General features: G+C 38.9%; 1 protein-coding gene across 3 annotated transcripts in view; it reads right to left on the reverse strand.

Moving 5' to 3' along the window:
• Positions 1-1,082: 1,082 nt before the first annotated feature.
• LCOR (ligand dependent nuclear receptor corepressor) overlaps positions 1,083-27,693 on the reverse strand; it is a 130,448-nt gene continuing 103,837 nt past the window's right edge. For all 3 annotated transcript variants that reach the window (XM_020996977.2, XM_020996978.2, XM_078150942.1), the window contains one exon: positions 1,083-16,076. In XM_020996977.2, coding sequence (XP_020852636.1) covers positions 11,771-16,076 — 4,306 coding nt within the window. In that variant the 3' untranslated portion in view covers positions 1,083-11,770. The remainder of the gene's footprint in view (positions 16,077-27,693) is intronic.

The following is a 27,693-nucleotide window of genomic DNA, read 5'->3' on the forward strand; positions in this document are numbered from 1 at the left end:
CAAAATTATGGTTTTTAACCTGTGATCTCTCTGGAGGCTCTAGAAGTTTTCATGGCCCAGGTAATCTACAAAAAGCCCCTCAATTCATCTCAGATAGTACTATGCCTCAATTCTAGCCTGTGTCAGTGGAGTGCCCACTCATCTGAGTCAGTGCCTCCCTAGATCTCCACCACAAAGAATCAGTGTGGGGGAAATGTTGACTTGGTTTAACAATCAGTACTACTTTCAAGGTGACTCCCCAATACAAAGTCAGGCCAGGAGGGCTGATCTTGCCTTTCAGTGCTAGGCTTTTATACCAGGTAAGCTTTAAGTCATGGGCTAGGACAAAAAACAAACTTTGGACTGCTTCATGAAGTTCCAATTCAGAAATATTGATTTCTGGAGTTTAGCCTGAAATAAGACTCTTTTGGGTAGATTTTGTCACTTGCTTCATACTCAGCTGGCTGATGAGATGCAGAGCAACAAGGCAGGAGGGACTTGCAAAGTGGAATTGTTGTTCCCCTAATTTTGCAAAAAACAGCTCATGCTCTGGGTCTTTCCTTAAAACAGGAAATCATTTTAGGACAAAGATTTTAAGTTACTCTTCATGATAAGACACACCCAATGGAATGGGGGCCTGGGGTTAACATAGGAGATGAGCTTCTACACAGCATTCTCATACACAAAAGCTATCTTGGCATTTGTCCTCTGGAGGGCTGATAAAAGGACAATTACTCCACAGGAACTACTTAAGTGGGATCCTGCCAGAAGACTTTCAGTCACTTCCACTGCCTCAGAATTAGGCAATAGCATCTGACCAAGAATTCCATATAAATCCAAAAGGAGCCATTAACTGCAATGAATTTTTCCCTTTAAGATAGGCCTGAAATGACAAAATAGTTTCTAAATTATACTAGGAAAGATATACACATAGAACGTGTGTGTATATGTTTTGGTTAAAGTCAAATACAATTTAATGACACCAACTCAAGCTTTTGCCTGCTTCAGATATACAATCTGTGCTTTCCCTGAATTGCAGTTAGGCATATACACACTTTCTGGACTTGATAATCCCTTATCCCTTCAGTGATTACACAAACACATTTTAATATCAAAGAGATGTTTAATAAACTTCAATAAAATAAGCGCCTTTAGAAAGCTCATAGGATAGATGTCAATGATGGATAAGCTCTTCCCACCAATCCAATCACCCATACCACCCTTCCCCCAAAATCAAACATGGAAAAAAAAAAAAAGGAAATCCTTCAAAGTTTGGATTTCAGTGAAGGCCCCTTTACCAATAGCAAGAACACAATTTCTTACGTGGCCTAACAGGAAAGTAAAACACAGAAGCACAAAAATTCCACAAAATTTCAATATTTAAGAGACTTGGTACATATCCAAAGTTAAAATAACTTCAACTCCAACTTTATAGCTATACATATTGTTTTAAAGCAACTTAATATAATTTTTTTTTATTTACACTTTCAAAGGTTCTTCAGGTGAGGTATGTAAACATTGTCTAATGAATTTTTTTTCAATGTTTCAGACCAACAATTCACAGCATACATTTAATTGTCATCCATTAAAGACACAGTATTTTCCTATCCCCACTAACATAACGGAAATCCAGACCCAAGAGATATTATCAAATCCTTAAGAGCACCAGCTTGCAATAAATTTCTCATCACTGCTCTTTGCTAAAGGTGAAAGGAGAGAGCTTTCACATTGGCCAGGATTATGCACAAAGTACCAGAAAATGGGAAGGACCCTCTGGAAATACAATCCTTGGATATCTTGGATAACCGTCTCTAAGACTCACACATATGGTTTAAAAAAAAAAAAAGCACAAGGAATTGACCTCAGTAATGACACCATTGGGAGGAACCTGAAAAGACCTTGAGAGGAATGGTGGATTGATTTTGGAGTTTCTTGCAGTACACATTTATGTTGATACCCTGTTCTCTGACCCCCTAAATAAATTTTACAGGGTCAAGAACTAAAAAGTGTCAGAAACCAAAATGCCACTTCAGCTTCCCAGTAGGATTACAAAAGCTCCTTTGGCAAAGTTAAAACAGTGTGGATTTCTGGGATCTCCTTTGTCCTCAGAGACATGATCTGTTGACTAATGAAGAAACTTGTCTGTGCTTTTGTACTGACCCAGGGTGAATGTCTTAGACCTGTAATGGAAATGAAGAGCTGAAGGCATGATTTCCCCAATCGATTCCTAATGCCAGTGCCTCAGAAAGGCATTCACTAGTGCCCCAGAAGCTACACTTTGACAACTACTTACCCCTAGAGGGTAAGGACCAGATTCTAGAGAGGATGATTATAAGGTAACAAGACTTGAGGAACCTTAGGTCAGATTCACTTTAAACCCCTCCCCCAAATAACTGAGGAGTTAACATTGTCACTTCACCAATGATACAAAAACGGAGGTCAGTTTCTCTGCCTGTTTGGTTTCAGGCCTAGCAAAGGAAAGGTTTATTCCAATGGAACACTTCAAGCTAAGTAACACTAGTGAAAATTCTCCAAACACTTTTATAAATACAAAAGAAGACATTTAAAAAGCCTAAAATTTACACGACAGCTACGAAAGATAAAATGGGGCTTTTCTGACCAAAGTTCAGGCTGGTCTTGAGGAGGTGCCGCTGAACTGCCTAGGGGGAAGCAGAAGGTGTGAAAGTATGCTGGGGATGACTGTCCATGATATTCTCCATCTACTCAATTAGTGCTTCAAAGCCAGAAGCGGAGGGGGTTTGTGTGTGGTTTGATAGAAAATGGAATTTAATCAAAGGTAACAAAATATGGCCAGATGACAAGAGTTTCTAGTGGCCATTTTCATTCTGTCCTGAAAACTTTCCTAAAGCTGCCTCAGTTGCAGCTTGGCTCCCCTCACATTATGATTCTGCACATGCCGATAATCCCCTGAAGGTTACCAGCATTCCTCACTGGACTGGATCTTTCCATGGGTCTGGTCCTAACAGATTTCATACACACTCTACCATCCTCATTTCTTGAAGTAGGAACATGCACATCAACAGAAGCAGATACATCAGCAACATCTCCAAGCAAAGACAAGCGTTCTTAGCAGGGCGACTCCAGCACCACTCACTTCTCTGAGGCCAGGGGTTACGGGGCCCCCATCACAACTGTTATCAAGATTATTATTGCTTAAGAGTGGCACACCCAAAGGAACAAAGGGAAATCTGCTCTGCAGACCCGTGTACTGACCACTGACCAGTTTCAGTCATATATATATATATATATATATATATATATATATATGTGTGTGTGTGTATATATATATATATGTATATATAGATACATAGATATAATTTAAAAAAAATTATTGGATGAGATGAAGAGAAGCATTAAAGCTCAGACTTGATGCTACTTTAAAAATTACCCCTTCCCCTCCCTCCTCCCCCCAAAACCCGGCCCAACAGCTCACTCTGTTTTCTTTCTAGATGTGTGAACTGGATTTATTAAAAGCAAAACCACAGCTCAGAATATATCCTTCTACAACATTACAATGCAAACTGACATCACTCAGAACATTAATCTGCACACAGCACACATAATAAATATATTTTTAAAAAACTATTTACAATACTTCTTCTTGAGACCCTTACATGAGCAAAAGTCATCTCGTTTCTTCCCCCAAAGGTTAAAAAAGTGTTGAATGTCTGGCTTAGTGCTAAATTCCCCGGCACCTGCAGTAAAACCATTCACATTTTTATTGTAAAAGCAGATTTACTTACAAACGGGATCTTAGAAAAACATGCTCCAGCATTACTGTTCAGGTAACCTCTTCACTTGCTTGGAAAAGACAAATGGAGGCCCCAAAGAAATGTACAAATTGTGATTCAAACGGACTAAAATCCCCCAGTGTGATCTCAGCTCCAAAGTGACTGGCACTCCCAGTGATACAGGCCCCAGTCCTCTACGGGAGGGCAGTGAGAAAAAACTGCTCAGACAAAGGAGCCCAAGAATGAAGCTAAACATGATTATAGAAATTAGGGTTCCACTAATCCATGGAAACTTTTAATGCAAACCAGGACTCCTGAGAAGTAAGCTGAACACATCTTAGAACAGATGGATTCATTTCCTAACCCCCTGGTTATGGGTAGCATCAGTGGGCCAGATGCCCACTGATATCTGCTAACAGGGAAAAAGATGAGGTGTTCATGGGAAATGTTCAAAGTAATTTAAGGGATGTTTCCTTCTTGTGGTTAGTGAAGGAGAGAGAATACACTGTCAATGTGGTTCAATGCTTTGCTGAGGTGATTGATAGGTTTTTTCCATTTCCCACGGATGTGCATCCAGATTTTCTTGGGGCTACAGCTGAGGCTCCCTTTTCCACTGAGGCCCTCAAGCAGAGGAGCAGCCAACTGTGTCTGGAAAAATAAAGGCTTGTCTGATGCCATGCCAGGTGATCTGTCTTCTAGGGACAGCGCCTAGCGCTCAAAATGCAGGGCATAGGGCTCCACTCTTACTGTGAAGTAGGTAAAGATCAGGAAATGCAAGCTGGCTCCTTAGCTGTGGTTTTCTCGCACCTGTATCTGATGTGCAGGTTAAAAAGGTACCTGCAGCACAAGGAGGGGAAAGATTTTAGTCTCCTCTTTTTTTCCTCTCATGTTATTTGGGAGTGTAATAGCCTGGCACAGTGGCTTAGGGGTGTTTAACTGTCAAAAAAAGAAATAACACTTTTCATGACAGCCTTTTTGACCAATAGTACAGTTGGTTTATATTCTTAAAATAAATACTTTCAATAGAAGCATTTGAACAGGAAATTACCACTATTTACAGTGAAATCAACTCTACAGTGGCATGTATAAATATGTATATATACAGATATTTGAAACCTTACTCACTGAGACAAAGTCATCAACAAATCATACTCCTAGGACTACCCAGAACATAGTAACTATTGGTAAAAATTAACAACTTTAAGCTACAGTGGCTCTAAAAATACCCCTCCTCAGTTATGGCATAAATATACAACATAATGTAAGCCTACTTACTTTTTTCTGCAAACCAGACTTTCAAATATTTTACAGCATTAAATATAAGACAATATATCGTATAAATTACAGAAAGCAACTGGGCATGAAAAAACCATCAAACACTCAAAGACAATGACAAGAAGAACAATGAAGAGAAAGAATGGGACAACTTTTGGACAAGAAAATGTAAAACTTGTGAAGCAGATGAATATAAAAACTGCTTAAGACTGTATGGGAGAGGGTGCTTGCACCACTAAGGGGGTGGGGGGGTGGGGCAGTGTTGTAAAGGGGTTAGAGGCAGAAGTGGAAATGACAGGAAAGTGACGAGAAAGCCTAGTTCCTTCCCAATCAGGGACTTCAGCAGCTTCTTTGTTTAAAATTAAAAGGATAGCTGCGGTGAGGAAAGATCATGGGGGTGATGTGAAGCTTCAACAAAAGCTGAAAGAATGGTTTGTATTCACAGGTCGCTAGCTTGGAGGGTAACAGACCTACAAACACTTTAGCTGTGGGAAGGCCTGAGTGAGTTAAGGATATGCTACCATCCACCTCCAGCTCCTCCTATTTCTGTGTGTGTGTCTCTCTCAAATAGGTACAAGTTCATGCTTGAATAACACAAATAAAGTTATTACCCACCACCAGTAGTCTAACTACAGACACATAATGGATTTGAACATTACTTACACATGTGTCACTGACAAATATTTAATCAACAGTGGGGCACATCATCCTTTATTATAAAAAAAGCATTAGTCTACAGCTGCAACTGTGTGCGCATGCCCAGGAGAAAATGCAGTATCATCAAAGAAGGGAAAATTACAGAAAGATTAATTTTCTACACAGGGGTTTATGAAGACCTGCATGGCATTTTGGAAAATCATCTATGTTTTTCAAGCTAGCTACCCAACTCCATGCCCAAAACGAGGCCTTGAATTTTCTTTTTCTAAAAGACACTTATGGTCCAATACACTCAAAACTGAGGTGACACTCTGAGACTCCACAGGAGCACCAGCAAGCTGTGCCACTAAGCCATTTCTCTGTCTACAGCCAAGCTCACAATGTGCACATTCAATGACCAGGTATGGTAACTGCACATGGCACCCATGTCAGAAAGCAGAGGTCTGCTCTGCTGGTGTGTGTTAGGGTGAAAATAACTTCTTTTTAATACTATGGCACAACTATTCTCCAGAAAGGTGAAGCCAAAGAGTTTTCCCAAGAGCTGAGCATATGGCATAAAGCTCTGAGAGAAGGACAAAGAAGTGATAATTGCATTAAATGGATATCCTGATCTAGTTCACGGAGTCTAGAACAATCTAACACTCAATGCACGTATTCTTACCAATGATGCTGTGTAGTCCTTGGAAACACCATCCCCCTATGTAGTACAGGCACAGCCTCAGGGTACTTCAGCACAGAAAGGAGTCTGGTTTTCCCAAAGTTAGTTTATCTTTGAAGCAAAGGATTTAAATTCCAAGATTTTTCTTTTAGGACATTCCACACTATGGGAGTCTGTCCCGCCGTTTTCAGGGAGCATGTAGTATCCATAATCCTCAGAAAGTTATTATCCTGCTTGTTTTAAGCATGGAATTCTTTTTCTTACTTTTAAAATAATTTAGGAGAGCAGGGAAGCATAGTTTGGGTCAGGAATGTGATACCTATGTGCCAAAGGCAGGAACAATTCAATATAAGGGTGTTTTTCAAACCTGATTTCTACACAATTAATCAAAATAATCTAGCATTATAGAGAGTCTGTCCAGTCTACATGATGGCAATACTTAAAAGAAATGGCAAAGAACCACCAAATCAAATTTCCTGTTCAAACACAATTAGGAGCGCTGGGGCTTCTCGGAAGAAGTTTCAGCAATGCAATAATCATCTTCTTTACAGAAAAAAAAAGACATATGAATTTATCTTTTATAATTACGGATAGAAAACAAGGAGCTGACTTTTCCATTATCATTTGCCCCTGCATCATCACTCTTTGGAGTGCATATGGAAAAGAAGAGCAATGAATCACTTCCAGCTTCCTGTTCAGATTAATTCATGATTCTGTGACTCCACGTTAGGATGAAGGTTCCATCTACTCTGGTACCTCCTTTCTGTGCTTTTGTTTTTTCACCTTTTACATGACAATTTTGGAAGGTGCAAAGGAACATCTATAAAGAGCTCAATGCCATACACCTCTTTCTTCGGACCCAGATTAAACAACAAAAAAAATTACAATACTATTTAAGAATAAATGATATTTTAAAATCATTCTGAAAGGCAAGCCATTGTGATTTGAAGTGATCCTTGCTTCAAATTATTCTGTTAAAGAGCTTTTCCATATCCAAATTTGCAATCCAGAAAACTAGGAGTCCAACAGGAGCAAACTGAATTCTTTCCTAGTAGAAATAAATCTCTGCTTCTTTTAATAACAAATCTGTTTAAAGGTGCAAGTCCTCATCGTACTTGGATTACTTCACTTACATTGCACCAAATTATATCAGCATGCATTTCAGCACTTTTAAAACTTATTTGGCCACCAATTCTGAATGCACAGATTGATTAATAGAATGAGTGAATAGTTGGATGACAGAAAAAGAGGGTACATTTCTATGGTGTATGAAATTCAATTTGGGAGAAACTGTCTAATTGGAAAGGGGGATGATAGTTAATCATAGATACGTACACATACATATCCACCTTTGCAGAGAGAGAATGAGTTTCAAAGGTAAGTCAGTGGGAAAAGAATGTAAAGAAAGAAGTCAAAAATTAAAAAAAAAAGAGGTGGAGAAAATGAGCAAGGAGACAAAAAAGAATGAAGAGAAGTGACAGGGAGGTTAGGAAAAAAGAATATGATTCTTTGACCTCAAAATAAGAAATCTGATTTTCTTAAACTTAAGCATTAGTAAGGAAAACGTGGCATTTGCTGGATCGGGTTGGCTCAGCTGGTACTCTCCCCCCTCCCAGGGTGGGGGCTGGGTGCAGGTGCCACCACAGATGATGACAACATCTGGTAATACCAGTCTACACTACTCTGCAGTACCCTTTGCCTCTCTTATTCCAACATGGCCCACAAACCAATGAAAGTGCCACCTCCAATAAGAATAACGGAATAAGCTACAAGTGGCAAGCACAAGGTAATCATGAGTTCACTTGACGGAATGAAAGCCTCAATTCCAAGTACTTGTCTCCAAGTAATGAATTTTATCTATAAAATCTGAAGTTTTTTAGTTAAGAAATCTACAATAGAGTAGTAGATGATACATATAATTGATCTAAATTCTCTATTAGAAGGTAGCATACATGTATGGTAGTATTTATTTATACCTCTTCCCTGGGAAATTATTACATGTATACTACTACATGTATCCTATTATGCTTACAGTAATAGATAAAAATGTGTGGGGCATTATTTCCATATTGATTTCTTTAGTACTAGAAATGGACAGTGCCAAAAAACTAAAGAAACACTAAGGGATAGGCAGACTCCTGATCGACATTTGTGACTAACGGATACCAGCAATGTTATAATATGAACCAGAAATAAAGCAGCATCTCTGAAGTCATTATGTAGTTGAGTGTGAGAATCAGGTAGTGGTTTAAGTAGGTTGTTTCTGAACTCTGATTTGATGGAAATCTTCCTTATACTTCTCCACACTGAGAGCCTCAAAAGACTCCTCCTGCTTCCTCCTTCTGGAGCAGAACTCAGGCTTCCCCTGAGAAATGGGTGAATAGTAAGAAGACAGAAGAAGAGAGTACTCTTTTAAGGGGTATGAAATACAATTTTGGGGAAAATGTCTAATTGTAAAAGGGGGTGATAATTAATCATAGATGTGCACACATACATATATACCTTTGCAGAAAGAATGAGTTACAAAGACGTCAGCGGGAGACAAATGTAAAAAAAGAGGGAAGGGGGGAGGAGAATGGAAGGGAGAGGTGGGTTGGCATCCCCTTCCCTAAGTTCAAGAGCTGCTCACCAATGACCATACCAGCTGTCACAAGACTCTCTTATTGATCTACAAACATTTAGGGATGTATTGACAGTTCAGTGCAAGTCAAGAGAGGTGAGGGGACAGCTATTGCCACAATGAATTAGGGGATATGGCTTGATAGAAAAAAAAAAACCAGCCCATGACTCATTGGTAGGCAGTGCTGCAAAGACTGGCATTGTGGCTACAACCCCACAGAGGAAGGAGCTGAAAGATTAGTTGGCAAGCAATGGAAAGTGGGTGGGCAGGAGGGGAAAGTCTCTTGTACATTTGCTGCGCATATCATTGCGAGGGAAACTCTGAGTGAGCTAAAACAATGTGATGAGATTTGCTCAAGATAAAAAGAAAGAATCATAATTTTTAAAAGGTGTCTCTCACACAGAATCCCATCTGCTTCAACAGTAGTAGTCACTGCTACAAAGTTATCAGTAGATTTTAAAAGAGGTTCTATTAATTTAACAGATGTGAAATACGCATTTTTCAAATGTAGCCCAGAACAGAAAAACAGAAAATGATGAAATCCCAAAATAAGCCTAAGAGGGTTTTGAAAACAAGTCTATATAAAATCCTCTCCATTTACCCATTACTCCATACTTCTCCTCAACCTTATCTCAGCCCCTGCAAAAAATGGAACATATATAGCTAAAAAACAAAAAACAAAAACAAATTCAAACCAGACATTTTTATGCTAGGGGAAAATGCACCTGGCTGAGGCAAAGGCAGAGATATTTAAATCATGATTAAGCTTTCTTCATTAATATTTATGTGAAAAGAGATTCAAGAAAATAAACACTCTTTTAAAAACGTTACAACTGTGCCACTATTTTCATGCACCTCAGTTTGGGAAAAACAAAAAGGCTATCAAAATGTACACTTCGCAATCTCATTAATGTCAGTAGCTCTTGAGTAGCTAAGTGTGGGGATTTTTCAAAGCATGAACATAGTCTATGTCTTACAGAGTGGAGAAGACTAATGAAAAAGGTTCCCATTAGCAAACTCCTCCTGCCAGCCTTGGAGTCTTGGAAGGTCAGCACAGCTATGCCTTTCCCTCTGTCCTTCTTCTCTACTGTTACCTCTAGGGTTGCTAACACTAAGTAGAGCTCACCTTTCACAGAAATGCCTGTCTTATCATGATTTGAGCGAAGTGCATTTAAAACACAACAAACATCAGGTTTTATGTACAGAGATATGGAACGTCTTGAATGGGTGGCTATTCTTAAAACAGACACCCACACCACCCTTTTTAGGTGCTGCACAAGGAAGTAAAACCATGGAAAAGTCTTCAACAATTCAGCTCTCCTTTGCAGTGGCTCAATGGGAATGTATCTATCAGCTTTGCAGAGAAGCAACACTCAAGGCACAGAGTTACGGCCAACATGTGCTCCCTCCTTCCAGGCGGGCTTACAGTGAAGAAGTAAAAAGAACTTTTTTTACAGAGAAGATGGCCCTTGATTCTGAACCACTCAGGGAGAGCCTGGCATGGGAAAGGCTGGCTGCCTATCCCAAAGAAGGCGTTTTTCACACAGCAGCTGTTTTGCTTAGGGCTCCCTCCAGGGGAGGGTATCTTAAGCTAACCCCTTGACATACCTCGCAGATTACATTGGTTAGATCTTCAGGTGTCTGTTTCCAAAAGAGGCCTGGGGATGGATAATAACACAGAGGCATTCTGTTCTATCTGAACTGACTGAACTTTGTTAATTATTCAGTCCACTTGATGCCATGAGCACGTCATTATACAAGGAAAACACCATAACAAACTGAAAACTGGAACTAAGACATGCTTATTATTAAATGTGTGCCCACATGCTCACCAAAGCCGAGTCTTGTTATTGAATAAAATTTAACATTTAGGCTTTGCATGTGGGAGGACTTTGAATAAGAAAATTAAAATGGCTGTTTTTGTCCTAATAGTGATATTATTACAAGTGGACAGAAGAAAAAAAGTTTAGATTGTTTCTGGGGTCAGGGGAAGTGTTAGAAGGAAAGCCAAGCTATCAGGCCCCAGAGCAAAGATGACAGATACTGAAGAATCAGCAGCAAAAACTGGGCCTACAAAATAACTTTGGAGGCTACAAGCAAACACCTGACCTCTTGTGCCACATGGATTTTAAGTGGGGTTCAATGATGAGAATACACGGTCTGAAATTTAAAAAACTCAAAGTCCACAGAAGTGACCAACAATTAAAAAGATAATTTTTTTTTAAAAAAAGCAACAAATAGGATAATGTTTAACTAAAGGGCAATAGACCCCCCCACACACACACCTCTAGAGTCTTCACACCATCCCAAATGATTTCAGTTTTGTTTTACCACAAGTCAAAAAGACTGGGAGGGAACACCAAGAGGTTTTCAAAGAGGAACAACTGTTCAGACAGAGATGCTGCTGGAAGGCTGCTGGAAAACGGCTTTCGGGGGCTCGATGGTGGTCATTTCTGCTACAGTACAAGTGCTTGTGCATCAAGTATAAAATGCAAGCCTTTAATCATACAGATTAGCTTTTTAGCTTTTTTTTATTAAAAAAAAAAGGGATAAATAAGGCACTGTACTTTTAAACTAAATCTGCCTGGTTCCAAGTTTAAAAACCAAGGAACATTCAGAAAGCAATTAACTCCCTTTCTCAACCCTAGAGGGAGAAAGCAAGTTCCTTTCTCCAACTGAGACACTGTTTTCTGATGCCTAAAACTGTGGATGTTTTCCTTTAACTGCAGATTTTAAAGGCTTGCTACAGCTTATAAAAGCAGGTTGAGTTAATGCAAAGAAAAGAGTCGCTGCCATAGAACAGCTCACACCTGGCTACCATTCTTTCCGTCACTTGGCATCCAGGCGTCTTCTTTTGCTGTGGGAACAGTCAAGCTTTGCCCGTAGCTTTCGTTTTCTCTGGGCCAGGATGCTCTCTGGGGTTTTCTTCACAGACGATCTGTTACTCTTAGTCTTTACACTATTCTGCTTTTTGTGAGCAGTCTTTTGTGCCCGGGAAGGTGACTCACCAGCAGCCTTCTGCTTTGGAGATTTGAGCAGTTTCTCTCGAGGGCTGGGCTGAGTCTGGCTTGGCTTCTTCTGAGTATTGTCTCTTCCTTTCCGGAGGGGAAGGTGGCTCTTCCCTGCAGCCTTGTCTGTGGCCTTCTTAACTTTCTTCTCTTTCGAAGATGCTTTTTTGGATAGTTTGTTGGTCTTATCTGAGGAAGGCCGCTTCTTCATAGCTGATGCTTTGGAGGACACATCTAAATGTTTGGCTTTACCGGCTTTCTTTCCTTGCAATCTGTCCTTGCTGGTGGAAGTGGTGTTGTCTTGCAGGCTGCTGTTCTCATTGGCTGTTTTCTTCCTTTTGTTCTGCTGACCTTCAGCTTTAGGTATGGAATCTGACTTCCCTTTCCTTCCCCTGGCTCCTTCAGCACTTGAGGCCTTCACTGGAAATCCATCTGCATTGACTTGCAAAGCAAGCCTGGGAGACATTAAAGGGTTAATGCACACACTCTTACGATTCTGTTTATTTTCCAGAGGGAGACCAAATGAACTTTCCGTTTTCTGATTCTTTATTGAACGTTGCTGGGCTCGGAGCTTTCCTCTAATATTGGAATATTTTCTTAGGATTCGAGTACTCGCTGGTGTAGGCAAATTAGAAGAAGGCTGGCTAGTTCTTTCTTCCTTGAATTCTAAACTAGCTTCAGAGTGAGATCCAAGGCTGACAGTGGCAGTCTCTTCTGAGTCCATTTTATCAACATTTTCTCGGAATTTAGCCCACAGCTTTTGAGTTTTCCAATTATTCCTAGCAGGTGTTGCCCCAGGAAATTTTTTTAAGTGTTTTTTCAAGCGTTCGGCCTGTTGTGAACTAGGATACTGGCTAGAAGAGGAGGTTTTCTGAAGGGGGCTTTTGATGGGGGGTACGTCTCCTGGGAGACGAGTATTGAGTTTCTTCACAATTACAAGTGATCTTGTTTCAGTTGTCTCTAGGAACCACCTACAAATGTCAGATAGTTTAAAAGGCTTCATAAATAGCATCTGAACAGGGGAAAGCTTTTGAACTTCTAACGATCCCTTACACTTGCGTGATCTTTTCTTACTCTTCCAGATCTCTTTCAGTTTGTCAGACTTGTTCTTTACTTTTGGTGTGGGCTGTATTTCTTTCTCCAGCTGGATCCAGCCTTTCTGAACTTTCATGTACTGGGCATTGAAGTCAGCAATAAGTTCTTGATTCTCCTCTTCAGCACACCATTCCACAAACTTTGGCTTATCATCCACCACTGTATCTGCATCTTTCAATTCCATGGAATCTTCAGCATCCGAGACTTGGTTTTCCTCTGGCACAGAATGTACCTGTACAACATCCTTTCCTGCAGCAGGTTTTGCAGCATCCAAAGAGTCCACTGTATGAGCATGCCTTAAGTTGTAGGTTGGAGAGGCCAGCCTTTTATGTTTCACTGATGATTTTAGGGCTGTACCAGTGCTTTCCTTTCTGTCACTTGGTAACGCACACAGACTAGACAGTGCATCACTATGTTTTAGATTTTCACCGTCTACCTCATTGACAACTTCCTCTAAATCCTTTGCAGGGTTGCTCACCACCTCCTTTTCTGACTGCTTTGTGTCTTCTTTACAAGGACTGCTTTCTGTAAGAAGATGAACATTTCTGGCATCAGAATTAGTTTGTTCACAGATTGCAAGCCTCTCTCCTTGTGGGTCCTGGCTAGTTGTGGGAGTGGGGCTATTACTCTGAGATGTTTCTTCTCCTCCTGCAACCCCATCATCTTTCACTATCACATTTTTACAAGTCTGTCTGGTGGTTATCCCATTCCCTTCACCTTCCTTCTGCTCAGGATCCTGCTCATCAGTATTGATATTTCCAATATTCTCCAACAGTGTTTTGTGGAAGCAGTCAGTTGGGAAATGGACAGATGCTGCTCCATCAAGGTACACTTCTCTCTTAGGACGTTTTGCACCCGGACTTTTGGAAACTTTGATCTGAAGACAAGGAAGGTGGAGAGCAGCTGGTGTGTCTGAAAGCTGACTTCTTAGGCACCTATCAGAGGCCACAAGGGTCTTTTTGACTTTCTTCTTCTTGTCTGGATTCTCTTCTGGATGAATGTTCTGATCATGTATCTCTGTTTCTGAAGACTGCTTATCATCACTTTGCTCTTCTTTCTCTAGTTGACTTGTATCATGTGCTGCCTCACTGCCCTCAATGTCATTACGATTTTCATTGGTACATACAACCTCACCTTGTTTGTGCTGGTTTTCATCTTGCTCTTGAGGGTTTTCAGTTTTAGTTTCAATATTAATGCTTTGACTTCTATTAACACTTTCAAAATCTGCGGGGGCATCCAGATTCAAATTCCTAGGGGAAGCTTGATTTTCAGAGCAAACAGAACTTTCCTCTCTGTCAAGAGCTTCAGAAGGAGAGTGAGGTCTTGAGGCAATAACAGTGTCACTATCACCTTCAAGAATGCTTTCAGGGGAGTGGTCAGTGCAGCTATCCATTCCTAGGGGAACACTAGCCTCACTAGTGCCCAACAGTTCAATTTGTGGTTGGTTTCCCACATGCAAAGGGGAGCCATTTACTATGGCATCAGAATTGCCTTCTGGTACCTTCTCTTTATGGACAAAAGAAAGGGGAGACCCTGAAGTTGTAGATTCTTTCGGATTCAGGAAACTAACTTGATTAGGTTCAGTTTGATCTTCGGTATCCTCAGCTGCAGAACAAGCTTCGGACTCCTGAGAGTCTTGGGAGACTTCCTTGAGGGTAGATCTTTCCTCACTGGGTCCTTCAGGGTCTTCACCAAGGATCTCAACATCTGCAGGTCCATTGTCTGAAGTCGTCAGAGCCTGTTTGGGAGTTCCTAAGGCCTCTGCATGCAGAGCTGAGCAGCTGCTTCTGTCCTCACTTCGTGAGCTTCTGGCCAACGTGCGGACAGTTGGTAGCTCACAACAGTCTCCATTGAAAAAATATCCTCGAGTGCTCTTTCTTGCTGTCTTCCGAGAAGATAATATTGATCGCTGACTCTCAAAGTGGCACTCAGTTATGGGTTGGCTAATATAAACAACATCATACTGGTTATCATAATCATTAATTCTCAAACCTGAAGTTCTTCTACTTTTCCGAGCTGTTTTAATGGAGGCTGATATAACTTTTGTTCGTGAATGTCCAATGGATGCTTTATGTAGACTTGGCATGGGACTTGGTGATAACCAAACATCTTTGGAATTATCAAACTGACCCTTGTCACCAGGATGTAAATGGTAACCCGCCTTATTCCTTCCTAGCACGTGGAGATGGTTTTCCTGCTTTGGCCTTGTATCTTGTTCATTTTCCTCTAAATCCTGGTGCAAAGATGATTTTGAGCTACACTGTAAAGCATTCTCTTTGTCAGCAGTTCTAGGTGAGCTTCCCATAAACCCTGAGTCCCAAGTCTCTTCTGGTAAAGCTCTAAATAAATTCTTTTGAGAAACCATACAAGTGTCACCATCCTCAGTACTATTCACATTTGCCACTTTTACAGCAATAAAACCTTCTACTAAAGCTGTGCTTTGTATCTGGTCTTTTTCATCCTCTGATTTTTTAACACTAATGTCATGCTCTTGTCCAGTAGTTTGCCCTTCTGGGCATTTAGAAACATGGTGGGAGTTAAACGAGGAAGAATTAGATGCAGTGAGGTATCCAAGAGTAGAACTATCCTTTGGACCACCAGAATTGGTTTTAGTAGTTGGAAGTTCAGAAGAATCTTTTTTGATAACAGTAAAAGCATTCTCTTTTCTTTCTAAAGATTTCATCTCAGCAGGCTCCTTCAGGGTTGACCCTGTCAAACAAGGGGACCCTTGACATGTCATTCGGTCTACGAGTAAATCTGCAGAAGGGGACTTCATATCAAAACAAATAGTTCCCTTTTCCTGATTTTCAGTGCTTAGCTGACCACACCCAGGGCTGCAAGTAGAAAGATCCATAGTTTCAGAATCAGGAAATCGTTGGCCGTCAGTCCCTGGCTGCACTTCTGTGTAGAGGTCGTTTAGAACACGAATGAACTGCTTCTGATGATGGGTACACAGTCTGACCATAAACTTTTCCAGTGGTGACTTCGGCTGATTGTTAGAATCTATTGTTATTGTCTCTGCTGGGTCCTCACTAGACAGATAGAGAGAAAAACAGTCAATAAAGGCAAGTCAATTTCAAAGAAAAATAGGAAAAAAAAAAGGAAAGAAAAAAAGTACATCACCAAACCTTAAATCCATTTATATATGTCAAAAATCGACAGAATTAATTCATAATGGATGTGAGCTATAATAATGACCAATATATAATAAATTCAGGTGGTTAGCTGAAGTGGGTTTGATTTCTCAGATTTAGAATCTGGTAGATTATAGCATTGATGCATTTAAAAAAATTAAAGCTAATAAACTGTATCTATAATCATCACTTCAGAACTGGAAGAAACTTTAGGTCGTCCAGCTCAACCCTCTCATTTTACAAATAAGGAAACTAAAGTCCAGAGAAGCTGTATGACTGTGCCTATGGTCATTTATTAATAAATGGAAATGTCAAGATTCACTCACAGCTTACATTTCAAACCTATAAGTAGAAGTGGGCAACTGGAAACAAATTAGGAAAATGACAAAGCTGCTTATTTTTAAGATTCCTAATACTATGCTGAAAAACACAGATTTTCAAAATTATTTAGCTTAATTTCATTCTCTACCATTACTCATTCTTTCATAATTTATCCTCTATTCTTTCAAAAAGATTGTTGAGAAATATCTCTGCTCCTGGGCATGAAAATGATCACTAAATGCTAAATTGTTTTATCCATGACTTTCAGCTATAACAATACTACCAATACTACTTAGGCACACAGATATCAGGCCCAAAAATAAGAAGCCAATTTGAAAATGAAACCCTACTAATCTAATAATTGGATAGATGACAAAATTATGATAAATCTTACTGTTTGCATTTTGCATGTGGTGTTCACATGTTTTTTCCCAACACTGCTAGTTGGTTGATAACAACAATGCAGGTGCCATTACATTCCTTTTCATATAAACACAAGGAGAAACCAATGATCTGCCTTCTGGGGAGGTCAACACAAAGTCAGTCTTACAACCCAAAAGCGTCTGACTGCCAGGACTTAACTCTGAACATGGGAGGCAGTGAGGTGGCCCTGTAGAAAGAGCTCTGGGCCAGAAGTCAGGAAAACCTTAGCTCAAATCCAGCCTTAGACACTAGTTGTGTGAGTCTGGGAAAGTCACTTCACCTGTGTTTGCCTCAGTTTTGTCACCTGTAACTTGCCAGGGTTGTTGTGAGGAACAAACGAGATAGCATTTATAAACTATTTAGCACAGTGCCTACTAGCACATAATAAGTGACATATGAATATTAGCTATTATTATTATTGTTGTTATTATTACTAGGCCAGTGCTGCATTCTCTCAGTTATCTTACTGAAACCTATAATTTTTGGAAATCATGCTATAACAAAACCCTTTATTTTGAAAGCATCCAGAAGCTAATCCATAACAAGCTTCTAGATTTTTAATGGGGAATTTATAAGGTATGTATGGAAATAACTTAGTACAGGGGACAAACTAAATGTACTGCTGATAAGGTAGCTAATGGTTTAGCAAGAAAGATTTCAGGACATTTGGGAGTTGCTGAGAGAAAATTATCATTATTATACTTAATGTGACAGTCCTGCTTAGCCAAGTTTCCTCACTGCTAATACCTTCAAGAAGTTTTATTCAATTTTATCAATGGCCTTTCTGGGGGTGAAATTATAAATTGTTTCAAAGTAGTGATCTACATCTGTGACTATGATTACTGCTTGTTACAGCACATAGAGCAGAGTAATCATTTTTTATGGCGGTGATGACATTTTTCATTAAATCATCCCTCCTTGTATTCAATTTTCAAAATAATTATAAGAAATCACAAGGCAATTAATATGGCAGGTGTGAACTAGGAAGCTTACATTCTCTCCTTTTGATTTTCTATCTAAACCCTAAAAATTCCTGGAAAACCTGTTTCCCGATACATGGCATGAAAATGTTGTTTGCTCCTATATCATACTTGCTACTTAACACAAATCGCTTCTGGGTAGGAATCAAGTAAGTGTTCAGATTTGTGGATGCACAATCTCTTCCATCTTGATTGTGGGTTCACCCCCTATTTTTCTAGGCTACTCATGCCCAATTTTACAGAATTTCATTTTTCTTTGGAAGGCATCTTGTGTGAACGCAATTAGAACATAACAAAAGCTCTTTGAAGGGATGGGCTATTTTTCTATTGTCTTTGAATGTGCACAGCACAGACTCTTGTATATAGTGGGTACCTGTCAGCTGTGCACAAACATGTTTGAAGTATAAACTACACAAAGTGTATAGATAGGGGAAAGGAAGGAGATAAGCATTTATATAGCACCTACTATGTGCTAACAGGGCAGCGAGATAGTGCCAGGCCTGGAGTCAGGAAGACTTGAGTTCAAATCTGGGCCTCCAATACTTGCCCTGGGCAAATCACTTAACCTTGTGGGCTAGAGAAGGAAATGGCAAACCACTCTAATATCTTTGCCAAGAAAATCCCAAATGGGGTCACAAAGAATCAGATATGACTGACTGAAAGGATTGAACAACAACTACTTTGTGCCAGGCACTATACTAAGTATGTGTTAAAAATATCTCATTTTATACTGACAACCATCTTGCAAGATAGGTACTATTATTATCCCCATTTTACAGTTAAGGAAACAGAAGCAAACAGAGTTTAAATGACTTACCCTGGGTCATACAGCTACTAAATATCTGAGTTTTATGTACTCAGTTCTTCCTGACTACAGGCCCAGCCTTCTATACCCTGCACCACCAGGTACTCAGGTGCCTCTAAGGAACTCTATGGACTTGAATTAGGGTTTCTCTGAGGATTCTTCTACTATTTTATTATTTTCATCAATAAATATCTTTATTGATTTAGGAAAGAATTAGGACTTGCTTTATGAAAGAGTTAAGGCACGTTCTCTGCCTTTCCAACCACCACTGTTTGGCCACACTGGAGCAAATGAGCAGGCTTTCTGAGGGTTCTTAGATTATACCAGTCATGCCTTATAGGTTTCTAGAAAAGGTATCATAATAAAGTGCCACAACAATGTCTCATTTATCCACCATTATCAAGTGAATGCTCTGAATAAGTGAATTTTCCATATACATAATTCATGCTAACACCTGTGAGCAGCCCAACTCTTCTGTAATTTTAGCCATCTAGCTTGGGATTCTTTTAAAACGTATTGCAGATTTCTCTGTCTTCTTAAATGGGGGGCACTAAGGCTAATATTATATTGTCTTGACTCAGGGATATATTGCGGTGGTGTCAAATATCTGGTGTTTGATCCAATGAGGGGCTTGCCTTGGTGCTAAAAGGCTCCAAACCACAGGACTTTTGTGTCTTTCCTCCACCCCACTGCTCCCGTCCTCTTAATTTATTCTTTCTAATCAATCACTGGCTAGGAAATCAGATAGCTGGACTTCTCAGGACTACGTAAAATAAGAGTTAAGAAGTCTCAGAGAAGATCTGAGAAACTTCTCAACATGTGCTGCATAAACTTTGTGGGCACTGCTTTGGTCCTTCACAATCCTTTTTTTGCTTACTGCTTGGGTCTTAGCCAGTTTAACCAAATGTTGAGATTCCCAGAGAAATGAACTCTGAATAAGTGAAATCAATGTTGCTATGCTAACAATAAACCAAGTAATACATTGCAAACATTGACTAGTTTCTCATGAAGAAAAGCACTGTTATAAGAAGAGCTAAAAGTCACATACGATATAACATTTCACTTTGCCTCTTTCACAAGGTAAAGCACAGAACAGGAGGGACTCAATCAACATTTGTGGAATGAGCAGATAAGGAGATAAAAAGTCCTGAAAACCAAGAGCAGATTCCAGGCATTAGGCATTAGGTCTGCAGGCTTTGAAAGTAATACAAATGTCTTTCAGTTAATAGATAAGTTGAGGCAAAGTTTCCTGCAAATCAGTTGTGTTCAGTGAATCAGGTTTTCCCTTTGCCTTCCATTATATAATAAGGGATAATCATCTATTCTGACCCTGAGATGTAACAAAATCATTCTTGTGGATATTTAATCACGTTTCAAGGAAAAACAAAACGGTCATATTAATAACTCCAAAATATTAACATTTAAATTGGAAATAATAGGCAAATTAATATATGATTCCTGTGTTGAATCTTCCTAAGTTAAAAAGATACTTACTTAACTGGCTGATGACTTGATATGAGCAAAATAGATGTGATATCTGAACCATTCAAAGTGCTCATGTTCAATTAGACAATTCATTAATTCCTTCAACCTGTATATGAGTGAATCTGAATAAAGGTACTTGTTCCTGCCCTTATCCTCTATCAAAAGTACCTAGCCTAGCCACTTAAAAGTTATGTAACAGCACACTTAACAATGCACTTAATAATATATCTGTGCACTTTGCTCCCCCCCCCCCCAAATTAAAGGCTACCATTTCTTTCTCAGGCTCTGGGTAAAGAAGCAAATTGGTTATTTCAGGTGTAAAGTGAGAGAATTGGGGTAGATCTTCAAGACCTCTTCCATCTCTGACATTTTATGATGTCAATGAATAATGAAGAAACACATTATGGAACATAAAAAAAAGAAAATGAGAAGTACTATTGATGATTTCTGTGACTAATGTTTACTAATACTAAAGGCAAGCCTTGAGTGCTGCCTATTAAAGAATCCAAGCCCTCTTCATCTAAATGGAACTTAGACCTGGTGTCAGACAAAAGTTCAGAAAGTGAATTCAGGCAAATTTTCCTATTTCAGAAACCTCTACAAAAATACTAACTTCATATTACAGAAACTACATGAGCATTCCCTATTCAGACATGGTGATGAGTATGCAATTAGATATACATTACAATTTCTATGAAAAACGAAAATTCATCTAGTCCTTCTTTTGCTTTTAAAGCCCATTAGAAATTTCAACCAGATATGAGAATCTTTGTAATACTGACCTTTGGTCAGGTCTAATAAAATGTTTCCATCTACTACTACATATAATCTGAAAATTATGATAACGAAAATACTTTTGACTGTTTTCCGTTTTCCTAGTTTGTTTTGTTCCCTATAGAATCACCTCCTTCCCTTCCACCCCACCTGCCACCTCCGCTGCCCCACCCTTCCCTACAGCCTCAATAAATCATAGTAACTTTACAATTCTGGCTCATTTTATGATCTTGCTCCTTGGCTTCTCTTGTAATTCCACAAACTGCTAGGGTACTTCTACTTTTTTATTAACCACTTCCCAAAGTATGAGAATTAGTCATTTACAGCCTTATCTTTTGTTTTAAACTCTGACATGACTTCACCTTTGACCCTATTTAGTTAATTTTTCCAAGGAGTCTTTGGTCTTTATGAAAAGCCTTTTCAAAGCCTAAATTCAACACAATATATAACAGAATACTTCAAAAGAAATAAAAGAGAAGCAAATGACCCTAATGGAAACCAATTTTCTGCTTGAGAAAAAAAAACTTTTGATCCAGTGATTACAGTTCTTGTTGTAAGTGGATTTCAGTGACTTACTATGTTATGAAAGGCCAATAATTCACTTAATGGACCTAGATATGACATTGTTTGTTCCATTCCAGTGGTTTCTAAAGCCGAAAAAGAAGGCTGTCTATATCAGAATGAACCATGTACCAACTAATAATCAGCATTTTAAAAAAACACTTGAAACATGTGCAAAGAGTCTTAAAACAAGAGGGACTAGTAGAAGAGGAAAGGAAAGTTTTGAAAGGAAAAAGGTAAGTCTTTACACAGTAGGTCCTAAGTAAATATCTGCTGAGTTGAATTTTACAACTAACTGGCTTAACCCTGAGCGCAGAATTGGCTTGCAGATCCATGATCAACTAATTTTCTATCCCTTCGTTTCTTCAAGACTATCTAAATTTGAAGTGTGTGATATGGGGGAAAAACGAATACTCATAAATTCCTTTGAAAGGTGCTACTTAAAGGAGAGAAGTTGTTTCACACTCATCTTTAATGATTTACTCAATGATTTCTTTTCTAGTACAGATAGTAGGTAACAGCTAAAATCACCTATAGTCACCTCTTGATTATTTGAACAAGCATATATAAAGACAGATGCAATCCAGCTACAGTTTCCCCCTCATTATCTTATCATACGATTGGGACCTTAGAGATCAGGTACTACAACTCCCTCTTTTTACAGATGAAGAAACCTGGTACTTGAGATTGCCTTGGGGAGGTGAAATGTCTTGCCCAACATTACACAGATGAGCAGTGGGGTTTCACCACTTCAAACTCTGACCTCACTCACCAAACCTCCAAACCCTCTCTTCCTGGCTGCCACTTCCTGTGTGTGTTTTTTCTCCCATTAGAATGTAAGCTCCTTGATGGCAGGAACTGTCTTTGTTTCTGTATTTGTATCTCCAGCTCTTAGAAAATGTTTGGCACATAATAAGTGCTTAATGAATGGTTTTTTATTCAAGAATGTATTTCAAACTTAGTACCAGAGATAGAAGAAAAAAGGGAGCTGAAAAGATAGCCTCTAAGAAGTGCCTGGAAATTTGGAAGTGAGAAATTCACAGTCCCTTACTGTCTGTCCTTAGGAACAATAAGATTTCTGGGTAAGCAAACACTATCTCATTGAAAAGTAAACACCACCTTTTACTGTTTATGGTGGAATTCCTAGGATGGTATAAATTGGCAGTGCAGCCCTTTTTGCCAGAGGTGGGCACCACGTTGACAACGCATCAGTTGTACTGCATCTGCCTCTTAGCATGCAAAGTCTTCCTTCACCTTCTCATGTGTGGCTATCTTGGGAGTATGACCCCTCACTTTTCCAGCTCTTAGCATATATAGCCAGCCCACTTTCAGAGCGGATAGGGGCTCTAACTCACAATCCCTCAAAAGATAGCTTTATTCCTGGTGGGTGAAGAGGCACACCAAAACAAGTCCTGGTTCTCAGCAGCAATGACCTCTGGAGAAGACACCTGTGCCTTGATCTGGATGATGGTCCCTGCCCTCATCACCTAGACAGTGTGCAGGGCTAGGGATAGACAAAGAACTAATAATGTAGACAGGTTCATCCTGCTCATGTTGTGACACAGACGGAGATCAGAAAACAACAGCAATTTCTACAGGAACACAAAATTAGAGGTAGTGAATGACTTGTGGAATTAAGTTATATCTCAGCAGCTAAAAGAAAAGAAGCTATGGGGAAATAATCTAAAAAGTATGCCAGGGGAGCATGGCAGAAGGAGGAAGCAGTCAGCTAAGTAGAAGACAGTTACCACCAGGGAGATAAGAAATAGGTTGTAGTTGCCAAAGAATTCAGCTGGATTCCTTCCGTTAAGCACTGAAAGGAACAGCAAAGCACACTTTGCTCAGCTGTGGTAGTTTCCATTAACCCTCTATGCAGAAAATTCATAATTATACCATAGCACCTTGGTAGGCCTATAGACAAGCACATTCTTGAACACACTAGGAAAATGCACTTGCCTATAGGCCTACCAAGGTGTTATGGTACAATTATGCATTTTATATATATATACAATTTAGAATATATTATATATAATTACATTTATATATTATATATTTTTTTCCTGATTTTCTGAGACGGCCCTTCTCCAAAAAAAGTTTTGCAAAAAGAATACCTTTTGTGACCCATAATTAAAAATTGCTATGTAACTCCAGAGAGAGAACTGATGAATTCTGAATGCAGACTGAAGCACATTTTTTAAAATTTAATTTTTCTTGGGTGTTTTGGTCTGTTTTCTTTTGAAACATGGCCAATATGGAAACATGAGCATGACTTTTGATGTAAAATTGCTGGTCTTCTCAAGAGGTGGGGAAGGGGGGAGGAGGGAGAGAATTTGGAACTCAAACTTTTAAAAAACAAATGTTAAAAATTGTTTTTTAAATTTGTAACTGGGAAACAGTTAATGGAATAAAAAAAAAAAAGAATACCCCTTTAAGACTACTTGCCCCAATTTTTGATTCTGGGAAGTACAGCCAGTCATCTCACTTCTACTATCAACAAAGTTACTCCATGTCAAAGAGTCCTCCAGTGGCTACACTGAAAGGAGGTGAGGAGAGGGATAGAGCTGTTGCGGTTCATTTTTGTATTCCCAGTAACTAGTACTATGTAAGAGCATTAACATATGTTTGCTGAACTCAACAGAATCCTTGTATAATGTAAAATCAGAAAGAAAACTAGGATGATTTTGTTTATTTTACAGAAACATCTCAAATGAGTACTTTCAAACTAACCTATCAGGATGTTCTCTAAACTCCTTAACATTAGTTTTTTCTAAATCTGAGTGAGGTATTATTTATACCAAAATAAAAATCAAAGCAAAAGTTTAGTGTTCTGAGAACAAATAATGAAGATTAAAATTCTGTAAATGAAATAAGAGCTAGAGAAGTTTACAAAATCTAATTTGATACTTTACTTAGGTAGACATCCTTGTAATTTTTCCTTCTTGACACATCAGATTATTATACCTATAATAAACAATAAACTGATGTCCCTTGCTCATTCTTAAGGCTGGCATTTTAGAAGCCATCTCATGTCCCATAAAGGAGCTGAGACAGGTAATCATTTGAAACCTGGACTCCCAGAACCAATGTGCTTCTGCCCTCTTCTCCTAAGTTTCATGGCCATTCTTGTGAAAGAAATGTCTTTACGTGTTTATTTCCTTGGCATTAACCCTCACCTAAGACTTCCAGAGTTAGGAGAGGAAATGTGAATTCCAGAGTTTTGCTCTTTACTAGAGTTGTCTGTGGCAGAGAACATGAACCTGTGGCCTGTCAGTTTTGTGGTAATCACCAAGTCTTCTACTGCCCTATGTACTCATATTAAATATACATTTTTAACAGCTTCCATTTCAAAATAAAAGGTTGAAGGGCTACTTCAGTTTCAACAATCACAGCCTCTGCCCATCTCCTCTTCACTGAACCTTCAATATCACACTGGCATTTCGATTTGTGCAGGGGCTTTGTTTCTTTCCATTTAGTACAGCAAATAAAATTTATAGCAAAAACAGAAAAAATAAGGGGAAGAGAGATAAATTTTGAAGAACTAATACAATTTCAACAAAGATAAAATTTCATTGATTTTTCTCTGGACACATATTTATTTCTGTTGCCCCACCTGTTATGCTCTGGTCAATCAGTGATAAAGTTATTATAACTAGGGGGAAAAAGTTACAGGAATCTCTTCAAAATTATACTTAATCAATTTGCTTAAATCACACACACAAATAAGGATATCATATAAACTTATTAAAGATGCACTTGAATAACCCTAAAACCATAACCCTTCAGAGTAATGACTTTTGGGGAGGATCATGAAGGCAGCCTTTTTTCACTCTACTTAAGAAGAATGTAGTTAAGGCCAAAGAACAGTTCTGCATTTTATTTAAAAGAAATCCACCTTTTTAACTTTTACACATGCATTCATTGTTTTTTTTCAACTCAACAAAATTACGATATGATCTCAGCAATTGTAAACTAGTAAATTATCCTAAAGTCTAAACTAATCTTTCCTAAGGTGTGTTTGGAGAACTTGTAGATGAGGGGAAAAATAATGAAATATAAACAGGGTAGGGGAGGAATTTTCAGCTGGAGTGGATTATGGATGACACATTCAAAGCAGAAATTTTCAGGTGAGAAGAAATGAAAAATAAAGGTTTCCTCATGGCACTGTCTGCCAGGCAGTCAGGGAGACTAAGATAATGGAGCAAGAGGATTTTGATCACCACTATCAAATTCCTACACTTAAATTGAGACATTTAACATGGCTATCCATGGTACACCTAAAGAATAAGAGTTAAATTTAAATTAAATTCAGCTAAATTCAATTAGTGGCAGAAAGACAGCCAGACTTGGAGCCAGAAGACTTGAGTTCCAATCTGAGCTCTGTCTGCTACTTACTACCCATGGAATCCTGGCTAAGTCACTTCGCTAGTTTGAGGCTCAGTTTCCTCATCTGTAAAATGAGGGGAAAGGTGGCTGGACTAGCCTTTGTCCCCTCAACACAGCTGAATCAATTGCACTAGAGAACCCTTGTTTTCTCCCCTGTATGACCCAGTATTTCCCCTATTCTCTATAATGTATATTTCCTATCTAGTCAGAGGCACAAGAACAAGTGTCCCTGAGTTCCCTGACACAAAAGACTCCAGTCAACTGCAGCTGCTCTCCACAAAAATACAGGGTAAACACTGTCAAAAATAGTCTTTGTTGGGTTGTTGAAAGACATAAAAACTAAGATGACTGAGAAGCCAAAAAAAAAAAAAGTGAGCAAAACTCACCCAGTCTTTTAAAAAAATATTCTTAAGATGACAAAAGCCTGAAAATTTTCAAATGACCATGTCAATTTAAATGATATTTAATAAACATTTATGAAGTAGCTACTATGTGAAAGGCACTGTACAAGACACTAGAAATACCACGTAAAATGAAAGGAAATTGAACTCTACTACACGCAACAAGAGTGGGGCCACAAAACTTTCTGTGGCCTTCTTTACAAACACTACAGTTAAATAATACCTTGTAATTTAATTTTTTGAAAGACCAAAGAAAGTTACTTCATTTTATAAAAATCAATACCTTTTAACCTTTACACACGTATTCACTGTTATATCTAACCCAGCAGACCATACATCATCTCAACAACTGTAATCTATTTTAGTCTTTTGTTTTTTAAAGTCTATTTAGGTGATGCAGTATAGTAGAAAGAGTACTGGACTTGGCAATAGATAAAATGTATTCAAATCCTGGCTCTGCCCTTCGCTAACTCTAGGCCTGTCAATCACTGATCTTCTCTGAGGCTCAGTCATCTTACCATAAATGCAGATGATGATATTTACACTTCCTCTCTTATAAGGTTGTCTAGAATGTCTGATAAAGTCCCCTAAGATTTTGCTCCTTTGGCTTTGGTTATCATCTCCACAGACGACTCCCAAATCTCTTCAGATGTTCAGTTCTGTTTCCATCGGCTTGATGGTCACATCAGTTTTGATATTCTATTGGTACCTCTAACTGATCATGCCCAAACAACTCATAATCTTCTTCCCTAAACCTGTCCCTGTTCCCAACTCTATTTCCTTTAATGTCAATCACTACCGCATCAACCAGGCTCAAAGTCTAGGCACAATCTTCAAATCTTCCCATTTCCTCCAAGTCCAAACAACTGTCAAGTGCTGATATAAAGTCTTAAAGGCTGTAGCATCCATCCTATCTTCTCCACTTGTACTGTTGCTACCAGACTCACTCAGGCATTTATTACCTTTTGCCTGGACTATTTAATTAGTCTCCTTGCCCCAATCTATATTTCATACAGCTAACAAAATAATCTCTTTTAAAAAATAAGTCTAACTGTTGACACACTTGGTCAGTTAAAAGTTCCCTTTTGCTTTTAAAACAAAACACAAATTCCTTACCCTGACACTTAAATCTCTTTACAATCCAGCTAAGACTCACCTTTCCAGCTTTATTTCTCTCTGTCTCAGGGAAACTGGATTACTAGCTACATCCCTATCTCTTCCTAATTAACTTCTCCCACCATCAAGTAAGCAATCAGTCATCAAGTATTTCTTAAGCACCTGCTATGTGCCAGGCACTATGCTAGGTGCTGGGGATTCAAAGGAAACAAAAAAATCAGTCTTCTCAAAGTTTATATTCTTTGGGGAGGAAGAAATAATACATT

This window comes from Phascolarctos cinereus, unplaced genomic scaffold (genome assembly GCF_003287225.1).
Source record: "Phascolarctos cinereus isolate Bilbo 61053 unplaced genomic scaffold, phaCin_HiC Scaffold_3;HRSCAF=262, whole genome shotgun sequence".
NCBI classification, from domain to species: domain Eukaryota; kingdom Metazoa; phylum Chordata; class Mammalia; order Diprotodontia; family Phascolarctidae; genus Phascolarctos; species Phascolarctos cinereus.